Source organism: Macrobrachium nipponense, chromosome 27, assembly GCF_015104395.2.
Source record: "Macrobrachium nipponense isolate FS-2020 chromosome 27, ASM1510439v2, whole genome shotgun sequence".
In the NCBI taxonomy this organism is placed as follows: domain Eukaryota; kingdom Metazoa; phylum Arthropoda; class Malacostraca; order Decapoda; family Palaemonidae; genus Macrobrachium; species Macrobrachium nipponense.
The window spans coordinates 41901341-41920826 of NC_087216.1; the positions used below are offsets into that span (position 1 = coordinate 41901341).

The 19486-nt window shown below is 40.5% G+C and overlaps 1 protein-coding gene across 3 annotated transcripts in view; it reads right to left on the reverse strand.

The window, feature by feature from the left end:
• Positions 1 to 14129, reverse strand: part of LOC135201052 (uncharacterized) — a 72865-nt gene extending 58736 nt beyond the window's left edge. For all 3 annotated transcript variants that reach the window (XM_064229903.1, XM_064229902.1, XM_064229901.1), the window contains exon 1: positions 13975 to 14129. In XM_064229903.1, coding sequence (XP_064085973.1) covers positions 13975 to 14044 — 70 coding nt within the window. In that variant the 5' untranslated portion in view covers positions 14045 to 14129. The remainder of the gene's footprint in view (positions 1 to 13974) is intronic.
• Between the last annotated feature and the right edge of the window lie 5357 nt (positions 14130 to 19486).

The window sequence follows — 19486 nt, forward strand, 5'->3', positions numbered from 1 at the left end:
AAGGGGATGTCCTCCCAGAGGAGGGCGAGGTAAGGGCGGTAATGGCAGTCCGGTAGGCAGGTACTTCAGAGTCGGAGGCTTGCTCACGCACTAGGTCCTCGTACTTTACGCCGAGGTGAAGGGAGTTGATCTCAATCCTTGAGAGGGTGTTGGCTACGGGGTTTCTTCCACCTGGGGCGTGTTCTACCAGGAGTCACCCACTTTGATGAAGGCGTGGACCAGTAGCTGGTGGTCCGTCCTTATGGTAAGGAGATATTTGAAGTGGCAGACAGCCTGGTACACAGCAAGGAACTCATGGTCGAAGGTGCTGTAGCAGGTCTCAGCAGGTTTTAGCTTCTTACTGAAGAAGGCTAGTGGCGTGAGGACCCCGTTGACCAGCTCCAGGATGGCACCGCATGCAATGTTGCTGGCATCGGTGGTGAGAGTCAGGGGCGCATCAGGATCCTGGTGAGCCAGGGGGTGGCTCTGCTGAGGGAAGACTTGGTCAAAGGCACGCTGATGGTCTTCTCCCCACGTCATCTTCTTGGATTTGCCCTTCAGGTCCTTGGTCAAAGGCCACATGATGCGGGTGATGTCTGGGATGAATATGCGGTAATAGTTTAAATCCTGATGAACTCTTGATGGTCGTTGGTCTCAGGAACTTCTCCACTGCAGCCACCTTTGATGCCATGGGACGAACTCCTGCTGACGGTAATCTCATGGCCAAAGAAATCCACCTTCTTGGTGTTGAAGGTGCACTTATCGAAGCGGACAACAAGTCTGTTCTCCTGCAGGCGCTTGATGACGGCCCAGACGTGGTTCAGGTGCTCCACCGGCGATCTGGAAAATGCTGTCCATGAGGCGTCCTCAGACTGAAGGTGGAGAAGGCGAACATGAAGGACCCAAAGAGCATGATGATCGCTGTCTTCAGGATGTCATCAGGTTGGACGGGAAGCCCTGAAAATAGGACTATAGCAGATCAATCTTGGAGAAGACCTTGGCTCCAGGAGGTGCCTGGTGAGGTCCTGCATGGTTGGGCAGGGGTAACTATCGGCATGGTGACGAGGTTCAGTCGCCGTTAGTCACTGCAGGGCCTCCGTGTACCCTCTGCCTTCTTCACCGAGTGAGGGGGGAAATGCCCACGGCTCACAGCTTCTCCATCTCCTTGAACACAGTCTTGGATTCCTGGAGGGAGCTTGGGTCGGCAAGATGTGGTGGAACTTGAAGTGCGTTGGGGGGTGCTTGGTCTCTATGTAGTGGTAGACACCTTGCTTGGGCGCGGCCCCTGCCACCTGGCAAAGCTCGGGGCGGAAGACGTCCAGGAACTCTTGTAGAAGGGAGGCGTACCTGTGGTGGGTAAAAATGGAGTTGATGGTGGGTGCCCTCGGTTCTGTGGTGAGTGGGCGGGAAAGGCAGGTCTCAGTGTCCAGAAAGCATTGGCGGGCCACATCTACCAAGAGGCTGTGGTGGGCAAGGAAGTCTGCCCCCAGGAGAGGGGTTCATACAAATCAGTGAGGATGAAAGGCCAGGTGTAGTCTGGCCCAGGAAATGAGGGCAGTCAGGTCATTGGGGGTGTGGCTGTGGTCCTCACCTAATGGAGGGAATACCGACTGCATGGCGCCAGTGTCTACCGGCATCCTGCGGCCAGAGATGCTGTCCTCGACGTGGAAACCTCTGGGGCAGGACTTCGTTACTACCGCTGCCATGGGGGCCTGTCTTGGGCACTGCCTCCACCGTTTTTTGAAGGTCAAAAGGAGCAGCTCGCTCGCACCTCACCCTGATGCCAAACTGACAGTGGAAGCGACACCAACTGATGTCCAAGAGGGGCTTCACTGGTCCTTTCTTGTGATAGGCAGTGCTGATCACCGCTTCTTCAGTTCCTCCTGCTGGGTGAAGAGTTTTGTGGCCTGGGTGGTGGCGAAGAGGGCGAAAGCTCGTTCCACCAGGCTCTCCGTGTCCCAGTCCTCTGTGTTTGGGATCTGGCTGTGGATCTCGGGCGCGAGCTGGCGGAGGAAAAGTTGTTGGAGGATGCTCACCTCCTTCCTGCCTCTTTGGGGTCCACCTCTGGCAGAAGGACTAGGTCCTGGAGCTTGCTCCAGGCTAGTCTCCAGATCATAGGATTGACCACCCAAGTTCGAAGATGTGGTCCGGCCGGCCTTTGGGGAACCAGGAGGGAGAAAGCCTGAATGAGCTGTGTCTTCAGCCCTTCATAGAGCAGCTCCCCAGGCTGGCTGCATATCCATAGGGTGAGGCGGTGAAAAATGTCCTCCGGAAAGGCTCCAGTGATGAGGTCCGCCTTGGCACCGTTTCTGGTGATGCCGTGGATCCGGAACTGGATCTCAGCCCGGTATAGCCAGGTTGCAACGTCCTGCCTGGAGAAAGGTGGCAGTTTGATGGAGGGCTCCGCTGGCACGGTTGTTCGGGGCGTGGTCATGGTTGTCAGGGAGGTCCTTAGCGAGAGTATGGATCGTCCTGTGTGCCGAGGTGTCGAGGCTCCAGAGGGCACGGGCCAGGAGAAGTAACAAGATTGAGCCAAGTCCTCCATTGTCTGATCAGCTCACTCTTACGGTCAATGGGGGTCGTGAATGGCGGGCCAAACCGTAAGATCAAATGCCAAACCCTTCTGTGGGGACGTGCCATTTCGAGTCCACTAATGGTGTTGAGGAGTACCAGAGAACCTAGCCTAAGCATTGTATGGGTCTGTTAAAGGTTCTCTGAGGTGAGCAGTGATAATTAGTCCCTTAATGGTGAAAGCCAAAACCACTTGAGTCACCTACTCCAAAAGGTCACCAGTTGTGGGGACTGAGTCAGACAAGGAGGGAGATCAAACTAACTTTATTCCACAGAGAGGCTGTACATAAGGCGGCATGCGGACGAAAACGTAGTGCCCATCACGCACGCATGAACAAACATAAACAAAAGGGCAGAATGCTTTTTTCACAACCGGAAATACCCCTATATTTTGTGAATCACTCTATAATTTAGTATCTCGAAGAGAAGGAACATACATATGGGAAAAAAGATATTTACAAAGGTAGGGCAAACATTCGGCCCGAATATCGTTCTTACAACTACATAATATAGCATAGTTTTTATATCTGCATAAAGCTTGCTTTTTGGGTTGAAGACGCAATTAAAGAAATAAATTAACATATAAGAATTTCACAAAACCAAAAGTGTTCAATTGTAGAACATATAAAAACTTAACCTGTAGATATTTCTGGAAATCAAGTGTTCAATTGCAGAACATGTTATATTTGTATTTGATTTTGGAATACATACACATAATTATGATTTATATTTAGAAACTCAAATAAACCTTTTTAGATTAAAATGTCCTTTAATATTTGAATAAATATAAATGTTTGTTCAATCATCATCTTCTGTTGCATCGTACATTGTCTTGGTGTGTTCATTGTAACAATCTGGTCCAGCATTACATTTACAAAACACTGAATAGGACATCCGTGCTACAACACAATCACATCTTCCTGAAGGACAATGACAATTGCTGGAACATCCACATTTAATATGGTACAAAATGTTCAATGGAATGGGAGATATATCTGAAGGTAGTGTTGTCGGATGCATCGTCACACAATCTTCATCATGATGCCATCCATTGGCTAGGGTCAAGGTCTTGGGGTCTGAATGCATTGTCGATTTCCATATAACAACTTGAAGATGAGAACGAAGTACATGTTCCACAAATACATCATGTGAAGGAGGCAGCGCCTTCAATTTTGGAGAAGTTATCTTTGTGTTTGCCACCTCTGACTTCCACTGTTGGCGACATAGACTGTTCATATCTTCATGTTTGATACCATAACATGCCTCTGAAATTAAATTAATTTTGTCCGTTTACAGTTGACCAAAGCAAGGGTAGGTTATGTCCACCCATCAACACTTTTAAAGCTGTGACCTTTCCAACTCCATATATGAACAAAACTGTGTCACACCCAGTCAGGGTGTGCACAGCAGGCAGGCATTTTGTGATGCATTTGACGAATGTCTATTATTGTTCGACCAGCACATGGACACTCCATGCTAACATTTGCAGACATTTTGTATTCAATGTAGAAATGAATGAGAGGGATAAAAACATCAGTGTCGTAATAGATCATTTTGATGTGAGTTGCCTGATGCAATACGAACTAAATGATGGTTGATGATGACATCAGCTCTTTAATGATTTGTTTTCAGATCTTGCCTGTGTAGAATGGAATTGTTCAGTATTTGCGGTGGTGTTGATCATTTCCCGTTATCACCAGTTTTGACTGATTACTCTGTATGTTGCATTTTGTTGAAGGTGTCATTAAGTATCACTTTCTGTGCAGGTAAGGGTGTGCTTAATTTCAACTCATACCTTCGGCTTGCACCATTACCTGAGCAATTTGCTCTGGTCATCTGTGCTAGATGGTATTGATGGTTCCCATACAGTTGGTCACAAAATCTTTGACTGTTCCATTTGTGGTCCATAACATAGCACATCTGTCGGTGATGACAGTATCTGGTGTACCATGGACTCTACTAGATCGTTCAAAGCTATAGAGTTTGGTTTTAAGGACTGCTTTTGACTGAGTGCGCATCAGACTACTCACATCAAATAGAAATGTTGGTACGGGGGACAGCTCATACGAGAGGGCATCCTTCATGTCAATGTCCTTACTTTGTTGGAGACACATAAATCGAGTGCAGATCAATTCTGTATCATACACTGGCTTTCCATCCAGTTTAATACTTTTCTTGGTTGACACCATTGTTGTCACCTTCTTAGCTAAGGTCTTGTTAGAGCTTTTTGGCAATCCAGATTCACATTCAATCATCTGCTGTCTCCCAAGTTTGACAGCTTCATCAGCATTGACATTGTCTGATGTATACGATCCATTGATGATGCTGACTAGGCCTCTTGGGTTAGTCTCTGTTGCTAGTGGATCACTGTAATTCTTAAGAGCATTGTGAATCTTCTGACGGTCAGATGAATCTATTGTTAAATGATATTCATCAAATTCACTTGACACGTCAGTTGTCTATAATATAAAGTATAGAAATATAATAATAATTGACATCAACACGTGCCTGAAAATAAAGTATTTATATATATACTGCTATAACAAGTATTGGTTAGGGTGATCTGAAAAGAAGAATAAACAGCATCATGAAATTCCTGTAAAATAATTAAATTTTGGGTACCAGAATCGGGATACTATATGTGCTTCAATTGGAGGCCTGACTGAATAGCGTATTTTCCATAAATCACAGGTAATTGTTTTTCATTTCATTTATGCAAAACCTCTTTAGTTCATCATATTTGGATTCACTGACCATAAATCATGGGCATAAAAACAAAACTTGTGATCTTAGTTGAGAAAGTAGCTGAAAACCAAATTTCCATAACTTTTGACAACTATTTATCATTTATTTTAAAGAGATCGTGAGATTTGATGCTAACTTTCATTCAAACACTGTTTATTTTATCATATATGGATTCCTTAACCTTAAAGACATGGGCTTGGACACCTAGATCGTGTTTCTAATTGGTCTACAAGTGAAGATATGACCCGAAATGGAATTTATCAGAAAAAGCTGGCGGCAATTTTGTTTTTTGCTGATAAAAAAAACTCCTCAAGGGTGCCAAGTTGGCACCTGGCTGATTGTGATTCAGGTTGGCCTAAAGAAAAAGAATCCACAAAAAAACTTCATAATGAAGTCAAAGCATGCTTTTCTGAAGTTCTGCTGGACTACTGGGAAACCTCTCACTCCAGACCCCCCAGCCTTAAGCCTCATGGCTGGGCGTCCAGTGACATTTCTTTAAAATATGTACTGCAATGTTGACGGGGTCTTGTCAAGTGAATTTACAGTAAACAATGATGTACTACAAAGGAATGCCCCTTTTTTGTTTGCCCTCTCGTAGACATTATAATCAAAACAAAAACACTGCGCCGAAGTTTCTTTGGCCCAGTTGAGTTTTCTGTACATTGTATAATGCTGTATAAAACCATCGACTATGACTGTCAGCTCTCCAGTTGTTCACCAGATGCGGTAGAGTGAGGGTGCATCTCGTGGCTCCAGAAAGCGCTGCCAGATGCACGAGCCATGGCTAACGTTAACCTTAAATAAAATAAAAACTACTGAGGCCAGAGGGTTGCAATTTGGTATGTTTGATGATTGGAGAGTATAATCAAAATACCAATTTGCAGCCCTCGAACATCAGTAGTTTTTTTAGATCTGAGATCAAATGGGCAGACAAAGCCGGTACAATAGTTTTCTTTTACAGAAAATTAAAAGTGGTTGGAGTTGGAAGAGAGGGTTTAACCTGGAGTAACATTGAAACTTGACAGACGTAAAATATGCAAATCATACTGTTTATAATCAGTAAAACACTAGGAGCTTTATAAAGACTGCACAGTTGAATGCATCATATGTCGAGAGATTGAACTTAAAATGCTTCTATTATTAAAAATTAAATATATTAAAAAGACAATGATATTCAGCACAGGTTCTCTTAAATTAGAATTTAGAGAAAGACTGAAAAGACAGCTAAAACAATGGGCAAGCTGAAAAAATATCAGGAACTGAAATAAACTAAATTGTATATGAGTGTAAGATAAAACGTCAGTCTAGTACGATCTGGTTTGCTTCAGTGCCATGAATCATTGGAAGAAAGAGGCCAGTGTAGAGTTAGAAAAAATAGTTTAGGATAGCACTAGCTATGTTTATGTGGGCACCATAAGCGTGGAAAGAGCCAAGTCTACTACTTTGATGAGAGCTATTTGAAGGGAGCCTGGAAATGAGTAGAGATCTGTGAAAGATTAAGCACGAGAAAGTGGTGGGATTTCAGAGGCCCTTCGCAATACAATACTTTGGAGACAATGATGATGATGATGCTCCTAGGCTAAACCTAAAGTTTGTAATGTGTGGGACACTGTCGGCCCAACTGAAAGCTCTTGATAGGGCCTGTTTTCCCCTCACTTCTATTCCCTTTGGTCTCTTTCCAACATCACTGTTCAGTATCTTTTAATAGGTCTCTCTCCTCTTTCCCCTTTTCAAGATCACAGTCTTCACTGTGTCATCTGTAGTGCTCTTCAGATGCCACATTTTGTTAGATTGGGCCCATTTAAACCATGTCCTCAGATATGGGGCTGCACTACAACTTGCATACCATAGGTTTAAGTGTAAGTTCCTTTGATTAGTTGGTGGTAAATATTTGTATAAATATCTCTATCAATAATCCGTTATAAGTAGCTTTATTTATTATTCCATCATGGTCAGCACATCGTTATTTGTTATAATGAGGTTCAGGCCTTTTGTTTTTTGTTGTTGTTCCTCTTCCACATATAGACATTATTTTCTATAGATGATTGCACTGCAACTTTATTTCTGACTTCCTCCATGAAAATTTATGTTCATTATGATATTAATTAATGATATTAATAACAATTATTTACATTATTCGTCGAAAATATGCAGCAAGTACCCTATATTGGTGGCAAGATTAAATTATCGAAATTTTCTGTTGGTAAAATTGGTGGGTATATTGACGTTAGTGCAACTTAGTTTGATGAATAAACAGCTAAATAAATCAGTGACTTGAAACAGACCTATTATTACTTTTTTTTTTATTTATTTATATATATATATATTTTTTTTTGCAAAGACCGAGAGAACGGGTCACCTAATCCATGAATCCGGAAACGCAGAAGCACTGAGGAATGTGAATTAGTGACAAGTAATGGCAACAAGCGAATAATTTTGAAGACGTTGTCATAGTCATTCACGTAAAATGGTCATCAAATACTGAAAATGCCAATTGAATGAACCATGAAACGTAGGTCCAGCTAAGTACTTGGGCACTTTCAACCTTCCAGCACTAAAGCGAGTTAAAGAGGGCATTGGAGTGGTTGGACAGCAAAGTGTGGGGATTCAGAGAGTGAATGAAAATAATTTTATGGATCTAAAGGTGGAACTAGGAACTGGGTAAAGAGCTGAAAAGTGGGTGCAGCTCTGCGTAAGGTGCTAACACCTTATGAAGTGAAAATGCCGGTTGATGAATAAACTTAAGTTACTGCTAAATGGAATCAGTAGAGGACACTCATAACGGCTTATGTACTTGCAGAGGTTACATTCTCTTTCATTTATTATTTTCAGATTACTTTTCATTTATTTTTTAAAGTCTCTTTTACCAGTTTAGTGAAAAAAGGGGGGAATGGCACGCCCTTATTTTCTTTTCATGCTTAGTGAAATTTCCAGGTGTCTTATTCACTCAATATTCGCCTTAGATTCACATTCTGTTCCACATTCTCCAATGAATCAATTACTGGGACACCAGTTATTGCAAAAAATGTGAGCTCCATTTTTCCTGACAAAATCTTCACCTACTTTCTCGATATGGCAAGGGAAAAAGAAATCAGAAAGCAGGGAAACTGGTTCCCTTTGTGCTTAAGTAACTTTAAGGCTAACTCACAGATCGAAGTTTCAAGACCGCAACCGGCATAATGGCTTGGTTTGGCGTCAGTTGCGGACCTTGGGCTAAAAAAAAAAAAAAAAAAAAAAAAAAAAAAAATCAGCTGATTACGACACCAGTACACAGTATACAATGTATTATTACAACAGCATTATGTACATCGAGATGAGATTGCCAGCATACATAGTCGTACATGTATTTCACCGGTGATCTAGGCCACTCCCACTTTTAGCGTTTTTTTTTCAGATGGCGACTAATGTAAAGGCAATTACGTCATTAGTAAGACACATGCCAATGTACCCAACGACATTATGACGTACATAACTGTGTTGTGAACATGTTGAATTGTATATAAAAGCATGTGGTGATAATTCGACACTCATTCCGGATCCAGGCACTGACAGAGGCACAAGATGGCGGACAGGACCAGGAATCTGTGAAAAACCAGCAATATTTGAATCTGATAGTTGATCTTGAAACCAAAAAGATGTAAATGGAGATGCTGGATATGGCCTTACTTACAAAGAAGAGAGGCGAAAGGTTACTACAACAACTTGATGAAAGAATTGGCAACTGAAACTCCAGGACTGTACCGGAGCTTTATTTGGATTACAGAGAAGGTTTTCAATAAAATTGTTGAACAGTACCTACTCTCTCTACATCAAGAAAAACCTCACATTCTAGAGAAGACCCATTGAGCCAGGCCTGCATGTTGCAATTACCCTGTGTTTCCTTGCAACTGGAGAAGCCTACAAAAGCCTGTCCTTCCAATTCCGAGTAGCTCCCAACACAATCTGTGGTATTGTGCCTGAAACTTGTAGGCCATAGTGACTGCGTATAGATGAGGTGATGCAGTTACCTACGACCCAGAGCAATGGAAGGAAGTAACCCATGGGTTTGAAGAATGCTGGAATTTCTCACAAACCCTTGGAGCAGTAGATGGGAAACACATCAGAATCCAGAACCCACCAATTACTTCAACTATACGAAATTCTACACTGTAATTCTACTCAGAGTTGTTGATGCTGAATACAAAGTCCTGGACGTTGATGTAGGTGCCATAGGATCCGAGTCAGATGATGGTGTCTTTGCTAAGATACAACTCTGCCAAATGCTTGATCTTAATGAAGCCAGTCTGCCTGCCCCTGAAAGATTGCCAAACGAAACTGAAGACAAACTCCCAGTCCCCTATTTCTTCATTGGATATAAAGCCTTCACTCTGAAGAAGTATCTGATGAAACCGTTACCCTGCACGAAATCTAACAGCACATGAGCGCATCTATAATTACCAACAGGGCAGGGCAAGACATACAGTGGAGAGTCCCTTTGGCATACTAGCAAACAGGTAGATATTGTTCACAAAAGGGTATTTATATGAAATACCTTTTGTATACCCTTTCTTTTCTATAGAAATGAAACATATTTAACATTGTTTAGGATTTTAAGCCAGAACCAAGGAAAAGTAATATCCCTTTATAAATAATTGCACACATTTTCGAGTTGCCCCTCTGAACTGAAAGCCTCTGTTTTCCCTAAGTCAGCTCTACTCCCATTGGTTGCCTAGATTTACTCTCCACAGGTGTCCTGAATGAGGGAGGGTGCCTCACCAGGCCGAGATTTTAAAAGGATGGGGCCACAGCAGCTCTTTCTCAGAACTTTCTCAGATCCTGCAAGCTCCACTTCACCCCTTTCGCTCCCCTGCTTCCTCTGAGGGATCCCACAAGTGTTCTTATACCGTCCCTAGTGCACAGAAATATCAGCAGATGAGAAGACAACCAGACCCAGGATTTCCAGGTATGTGAGATGTAATTTCTAGTGCAGACAGTGAATCAATTTTGCCTTTTGTCTGTATTTCATTTCATTCCCCCAAAGCAACCTTCCCCCCTTCTTTGTTCAGCTTCTCACTCCTCAATTTTGGTTCAATGCTGTGATTAATTCCCCTTGTGATGCTAGTAATGATATTAGGCATCCCCCTAGTTTATAGTATTCCATCCTGTATAAGCTCCCAGTCATTTTATGCCACCTTGAGTTAGCTTTAATATGTAATGTTAAGTGCAAGTAGTGTGTAACGTGTCCCACATGTCCCTCGCCTTAGTACTGATGCTAGAATGCAATCTCTTTGCAGACAAATGCTGTGCCTGATTGTCGGAGATATATTGGGATCCCTGGAAATAACGCTTGCATTTAAATAACCCGATTTGCACGAATCATATCTCTGGTTCATCTCCCAGCCACGTGTTTCTGGTGGACTTGCAATCAACCACCTCATTAATTTCTGGACCTACACATAATTTAAATGTAAATATAGTTTTTTAAAACTAAAGGCCAGAGTTTGTGTAAACTCGTTCTTTCAGTAATATTGGCCTTCAGCCATAGATTTTTGGTTGTTATAAACATCGTCCCGCCTCACAAGGGCCATCTTACGGGTTCCAAAAGGTCACATCCCCACATTGTATACTAAGTGACAGCAGTTGATAACAACATGAAATACCTTTTGTATACCATCTAATAACTAAATCAATATCTTTAATTTGTCTCCCACAGATTCAGAGAGTTTCACACTCCCATACATCTTTGGAATGACCGTATCGAGTCAATGGTGTTGTACGCTTGTGTGTTTCACAATTTAATTTTAACAAAGCATCCTAATGCCACAAATTAGGCAGATCAAGAAGACTTGGTGACTGCTGAGGCCCTACATGTTCACTGGAGGTCTGACAAAGCTTTATTACAGAACCTGACTCCTCCAGGCCGTGAGAGAGGAATCATGGCTTGCAAGGCTCAATGAGATCACCTTCATATTTTCAACTCCCCTACAGGCTCTGTTCATTGACAAGATTCAGTGATATAAAACAAGAAAGCAATAGAACGTTCTTGTACATACTTTATAAAAGTAAATTGAAGTAACTTTTTAAATATCAAAATACATCTTTAAATTCTAAAATATTTATATTATTTCCTAACTCGTTTTTTGTGAGTTTTATTCAGTGTCATATTTATCTCTATAAGATATTCTCAAAGTATATATCAAGAATATTGAAAATCGAAAATGCAATTTTTACTGAAATTAGAAAATGCCTTTTCTGATTTAAGTAAAAATTCTAATTGACTGCAATTAAGGTACTAACTAATATATTTTTTTGAAGAGAAAATTCAGTGAAAGTGATGAATATAAGTTACAAGTCAGAAATATTTATATTGTTACAAAATATAATCCCTTTAAGGTTGTTTTTATGTATATGATATCTTAGACCATATAAAAATAATGAATATCTTGAATCCCAAATATATATTAAGCAAAATATAAAAATAAATGCTGGGGACGCACATGACACAGCGTACCCTTATTTCGTAAGTTGAGGGGTTGCTGCAACACATCACGTAACGTAATGGACACAGTACGTCGAAATTTGCTACTTATGTCTGTCGTAATCACATTACGTCAGTCGAGAAGAATAACACACTCTCTCGTATGTTGGCGTGACATGGGGACTTTTGACAGTTAACGTGGCTCGACCGCGACAACGACGTGCACCAGCTATTTGCCACCAAACAACTCGGCAGACGTCGTGAAACTCAACAACTGTGAGAGAAACATGGAGACTTGAGCGCAATTATGTCGTAATTCAGTCGTAGTACAACCATAACAACATGCCCAAGCTTGAATTTCCGTTGTGTGAGTCAGCTTAGGTTATCCCTCTCCAAAACCACGAGGAGAGTACCAGAGCCCATTCGTGAGGCTAAATTCCCGACACCAGATAATCATAGTAATAATCACATTACCGCTAATTCATTGCACATTCACGAACATACATTTTACCGTAGAATGGAAGGTGAGTGCTGTAAAACTCTAGCAATCTTCATTTGTACCCAGTATTTAGCATGTCTGAAAATAACGTCATAAATAACAGCTCGGTATTTTAACACTGAGGTGTAGATAGCAATCCGGTATTTCCAATGGATTGATTATGGCATTTGCAATGGAAAGTCAAAATAACACCGCTGTATTTCATTACAATATAATGAAAATGATAACTCAACATTTGCATGTTTCTGGGAAAATAGCAACCCGGACTTATAGGAATGTGCGTGGGACAGTGAAAATAACAAGCCAGTTCCTGCAAATGACAGTCACAATAAGTATACTGCATTAACACTTGAGAGTCAGAATAACAACATGGTATTTAAATACAAGAAATAACAACGCTATTACACTGTTTACATCATTCAGAATATTGGGCATTATTAAACCTAATAATTGTGGCTTTTCCACCTTAACCCTAGATAAGAAACCCTACTAGCATGTAACTCTTTTGGAAACCCTGTATCCATATGGAATCACTGTAGGAAAAAAAATATGCAGACATGCTTAATTATACCAAAAACCTATAAAAGTAAAAAATTCGTATTCTTGAACAAATATGGCTTTTATTTATGGCAATTAGACGAAATAGAATTTACCTTTGATATATTAGATAAAAAACTTGAAATAAAAATGATCTTACCAATACAGCTACTGGAATAAAAAAAAAAGCACGTCATTGAGCAAAATATTATTCTAATATATAAACTAGGGTCTTATAAGATTCTAACAGGCAGCCTGGGCAACCTGGGAACTACATAAAACATCGGTTCTGGAATAAATAAAATCGGACATATTTTATTTTTTACATTTCAGCAGAAAAATCATGAGTTTTCAGCTATAATGATATATTCTAGTGAATATGCAGCTTGTACATGCAATAAAACCTTTTTGCTTTCAAATCTTTGTTTCTAATATACTGTAAATGTTTGAACCCAATATAAAACAAATATCTCGAATCTCCTCATTTATTAGTTTGACATTGCTTGCAAACAATACTGTAGTGTCGTGGAAAGTAAGTCCTGGACATGTAAGTCATGTTTCACTATGTACAAGATCATAAGGCTATTACACCCTCAAAACATTGTATTTGTTATTTATAAGGGGTATAATGGCCTTTTCTGTAAAAATATTTTTTTACCATATACTCTCTTATTAGGAAACGCTGTGCCATTTGGATACATGAGTACTCACCAAGAGTGGATGAAGAGGAGCAACAAATTACACCCTTTACATGTGCTGAACGTCGCTCCAAACAACCAACTGAATCCAATGAGTATGAATTGTAGGAAATATTCGGCGGGAAATACAAAAGTTACTGGGGAGCTGTGCCATATGGCACAGGGATTCCTATCTAGGGTTAAATCGGTTGCATGTAACAATTAGTGGCTTAAACCGTCAGCTACAATGGAAAAGCGTTGCTCAGTTCAGAGTTGCCTAAATCTCTGGGAAGCAGTTGCCATTTTAGAGAAAGGAAAAAAGTAACACACCCACGGTAGTGATTTTTTTTAAACATCACTTTGAACGTCAAAATGTACCCAGCTTTCTCCCATGTTTGCTTCTTTGCTTTTTGTTTTTCATATTCTTAATTCTGAGTATTTTTCTGTTAGAGGGACCCGTATTTCATGCATCTGGCATCTGAGACTGACAAATTAGCTTTTGTACTTACTATAATCAATGGTGATAGACTTGACCATGAGAACACTGGACAAGATAAACAAGAAAATCCACGATTTCATGCTGCTTGCTGGAGATTTTGCAGCTCCATAACATTAACTTTTAAATCGTTGTAGCTCTGAGAGAGGTTGGGTGTAACTAACCGATTAAGGTAAATGAAAATGTTATCAGTGATTCCATGGTTAATATCTTATCATCAAAGCTTCCTAGTATATCTGACTGTTAAAGACAGATAAGACACCCACGTGAAGATTGATCATAACATTTTCTATCAGTAGCGCCATCTCATTGCAGATAAAATACTGATATTAAATGGATTGTTATTGAAAGTGACGGAATAAGATGGAATGAAGACTGAAGAATGAGTAAAAAACTGGTCTCATTCACATAAAGCTTCTGCGGACTTTTGGAGTTGTAATTACCTACAGAAAATTAAAACTTAATATTCTTTTTACTTTCAAGTGTCCTCATTGCAATTGCACATGGAACATTAACCAGCAATTATGGATGACTGGACTTGATGGAGAACCATTACGGGCTGCTGAAAAGAAAGAGCTCGTGCTAGCACAAGGCTGGCTTCATCTAAATCCATGGGGGACCTAACCTAAGCAACATCACCTGTCCTTACCAATTTGTTGTTCCATGGGAATAATGCGCTATAGAAGGAGCATAAGTTATAAATTCTAAGAAGTAAGATCTTTCCAGAGCAATTACACACACACACACACACACACACACACACACACACACACACATATATATATATATATATATATATATATATATATATATATATATATATATATATATCTATATCTATTATATATATATATATATATATATATATATATATATATTAATTCACAGGAGAACGATTGCAAATGCAACTTGATGAACTGCGTGACACTTGAGTGGAATTTAAGAGAAATACATACGTAACCTTAGTGTAGAAAACTTCTAACATACACAAATATGTATTGCTACAAGCGTCTATTTTGGACACTCTTTTTATTTTTATATTCCGTAACAAATTGTTAAAACTGAAAGAATATTTTAAAGAAATATAATACGGGAAAAGGAAATGTCAAATGTGTCTCATCTTGTTTGGGCTGTTTTGACCACCATAAGAGATTGGATTTTGAATCAAGCCCCTCCTCCCTTGCGAATATGATTTTCATGACAATCCACCCCTGCATGGTAGCTTGTCATCCCTTGTCAGACGTTACTGCCGGCCATCGGCCAAATCCCTGTTAGAGTCACTTGCACTTAAGGAAATAAAGGCCCCCTTTTCTGTTATACTTCTTTGTACTTCAGTCCCCTGTCTAATTTTACAAGAAGCCTTTAGCGGTTAGTCGCCCTCCAACCATTAAAGTTCACATCTCGATGACCTGTCCCTTTTTGCCTTCTACCTGACTTCTTTCCCTCCCTATTGTTATCGGAACTCCTCCACCCACACACACACACACACACACCTGCATGACTGACGTCATCCTAAATCTCTTGACCCATGGTAGCCTTCATTGTAAACCCTTTTCCACACTTCTCTTCCGGTGTTTAATAACCTTTTTCAGGTAATAAACAAGGACTGGCAGTAGAGGTAAAAGCATACGAGTACGAGGAGAATCACACCGGCCTGAATCAGATGTGACCGGCTTTTCTTTCAACCTGGCCTACCAAACTGCTCTTTGCCCTAGCCAGTTCCCATGGTAGTATGCCTTGCATTACGCCCTAACCTGACACAGTACCATACTGTCTGGAAGCGGAATCACGAGTTACGACACGGCCTGCTGCTATCTCCAGCTCGTTTTGACACTGACCTGGCTAACCCCCACTTGAACCTCCTATACCAGCAGCCCGGACTCTGCCCTGACATCCGCCTTGAATACTCCGCCATGAGGCCATCTTAGAAGTTCCCATATGACGCTGCCTGAAGAAGAGAAGCCACTGTCTGTCTTTTGGTGAAGTCTGCAAGTGACCCACGTCATTCCGCCAATACCCTGACCCTGACTATGCCCATCCTGTCCACGGACTAAGTAACTGAAATTGGAATTAGTGGATAAAATTACTTTTACATTCAATCCATGAAATTAATCTAGTGTTTTCTATAAAAGGTTTTTTACATTTTCTATTCATAGACTTGCATGCCCCCTCTAAGTCAGTTACAGTTTCTTTGCACAAGGTGTGGATTTTTCATAGTGTCAAAATTTTGATATCTTAAATTTTCTTTAAAAATCTGGTGTACAGGCTAAATATATATATATATATACATAATATATATATTACTATATACTATATATATATATAAATGTATGTATCTAGGATAATATCTATATATATATATCATATACATAGAATATATACGTATAATATACTATATATCTAGTATAGATTATATATGGTATATTATATGTATATATATATATATATTTATATTATATATATTATATTATATAATATATATATATATATATATATATATATCCGTGTGGTTGTTGGCATACAGCGATTCCAGCTTCATTTCCTTCAGTCAAAAAGTACTAACGTACACAATGCGTTAAGGTTTGTCACTTACTAGACTCTCAATATCTCTTCCTGTTTATCGTTTTTACTGCAGCATTTCTTCGAAGTGAGGGCGAGGCAAAGTTCCTTAGTCAAGACTTCCTGTTTTTCAATACTGATAATAATTCTGTTATTCATATTATGGATTTCTCCGTGTCGTTTCCATTCTCTGGATCCTGTTCTTATCTGTTTTATCATTTGTCAACAACCTTTTTTTTATTACTCAACTAAGACGTGTTCTTGCTTTTATTCATTCTTCGCTCTTTATTTTATTCTGCTGTTATTTTACGCTCTTTTTATAATAATTCCTTTGTCTATGTATGAATGATAATGATAACAATAATGACAACAAGTTATAAGTGGAAACACAAATAGTGGGGCAGATAAGAGTAATTTTTTAGAAGAATCGTGCAAATGATTATACAAACATCAAATCTGGCACAGTTATTCTCCAAGGGATACTAATCAAATCTGCCCGATTGACCAATTAAAAATTAAAAATGGCGGCCATTTTTCAAGATGGCCGCCAAAAAAAAAAACCCAATGTTGATGTTTTGCTTAGAAATATTTGTAGTTGTCCGAATTGCATGATCTAAGTGTGGATTCCTATGTTTTTAAGCCTGCTGATGTATATTTTCTAGTTTATAACATGGTTAAGGCTCTGTATTAAAGCAATGATTGTCAGGCTACCAAGGCACATTGTTGACATCACTGCTGTGAAACTCAGCATGGGTTTCAGTGTCAGCTAAGTAGGAAATTTATGTTGGCATCATACTGCAACAACCTAGTAGTTTCCCAAATGCTGCCGTATCAAGCCCAAATCAGTTAGGCAGCCGCACCTGAATGGACAGGACGTGCCAGCGCAGGAGAGCCGAACCAAGGATAACAGGGTTTTCGTTATCTGGATGGTGTAAAGATCGCACGGGACTTATGACACTGGATGAACGATTGGACTAGGTGTATGGGACAGTGCAAGAACCTAGTTGTATCCCATACAGGAAAGTGCCTATTGTATATTACAGACATAAGAGGCCTATTATACTATTACATGTACAAGGTGATAGAAGGATAAACCCTTGACCCTGAACATCATTGTAATCATGGATGCGGACTCTACTGAACAATCATGGAAAACAGACTGGACCAAGTGTTGCCTATGTCAGGAGGTTAAGAAAGAAGATCTAAAATCTCCCCAGGCCAATCCTGCCAGAAGAGGGGATGATGGATATACGAACCTGGCAAAGAATATTCCTCTGTTTCACTCACTCAATGCACCATCAATCAAGCTAGACCCTGCAAGACTTGATGAAGGTTCTGGGATAGAGGAAACGTTGAGAAAAAATAAGGCACAATATCATGAGAGTTGCAGGCTTCTGTACAACAACACAAAGTTACACCGAGCTGAAAAAAGAGCAAGTCATGTAGGTACCAGTGATGAGGGCAGTAGAAGTATGATTCCACGAAAGCTCCAAGAAACTAAACCAAAAGAATGCTTCTTCTACGAAAGTGAAGGAGGGAAGCTTAGAGAAGCAATGACAATGCAAGTGAATAGCAGAATAAATGAATGTGCCAAAACACTCAGTGATACAAAACTTCTCTCCAAACTAAGTGCAGGAGATGTTGTAGCCCAAGAAGTGTAATATCAGCCTGGCTGTTTGGTGGCATTGTATAACTAAGAACGGCCATACCTAAAGGTGCAGGAGCAAGAAAAAGCACAGGAACACTGGGAGGATGCATATCTAATTACTTTCTCTGAACTAGTCACCTACATCTGCGAGATGAAAAATGCCAGTGAGAGGCCACCGATTTTCAAGCTTGCTGATTTGACCAAGCTTTACAAGCAGAGGCTGGAACAGCTTGGTGTTGACTCGCCTGATGTTCATCCTACTCGACTCAAGGATCAGCTGCTTTTGCACATTCCACAGCTGCAAGCTAATTGCCAAGGATGAGAAGTTCTGTTGGCTGTTGAAACTGATGTAGGTTCAATCCTATCAGAAGCATCCTGTTATGGTGAAGCGATCCATCTAGCAAAAGCCGCTGGGATAATAAGACAAGACATGCTCCATCAGAAGTCGAATTTCAGCAGCTATTGTCATGACAAAGACTGCTTCAGTTTGAATACATGATTGAACATGGTGCAGACATCAAGTCCCAACTCCATCATGGGGCGTCAAAATCAGAATTTGCTACATCACAACTTCTACAGCACAACTGCTTCGCCAAATACAAGGAAGAAACAGATGTGCACAGGCATTCCAAGGACCAGGAGCCACATTTTGCAGTCTATGGGCCTGTATGTGCTTGCCAAGACGAGGACGAGACAAATAATTGAAATACTCCATGAGAATGGGCTCAGCATATCATATGACCGAGTCCTAGAAATCTCAGCACAGTTAGGAGAAGCAGTTGTTGCACAGTATGTGGAAGATGGAATAATCTGTCCCCTAGTCTTGAGAAAGGATTTGTTCACAACTGGAGCAGTTGACAACATAGATCCTAATCTGACTGCGACCACAGCTGAAACATCTTTACACAGTACAAGTGTGTCCATTTTCCAGCATCCAAACACAGGAAATTCTGGTGATGAACGTGAGCCACTCAAACTAGATATAGAGTCAAAAATGAAGTTTAAAAAGTTCCAGAGCTTCCAGAAGCATACACCAATATTTGACCAGCATACATCACCAAAAACCCCAATCCTCCTCCAGTTGCAAGCCAATCCTTACCAACACCAGAGTCAATCAGGTCACATTTGAAAGAAGAATATTCTTGGTTGGAGGAAGTCTTCCTCACTGAGAATGTGGCTGATGCAGTCAGCATCACATGGTCAGTATATCATGCAACACAGAAAAGGAGCCATCCATTTGAATCGGCAATGATGCCTATGTGGCGAGACCAGGCACACTCTGTTGCAACTATCAAGCATGCCATGGAGAAGGTCCGTG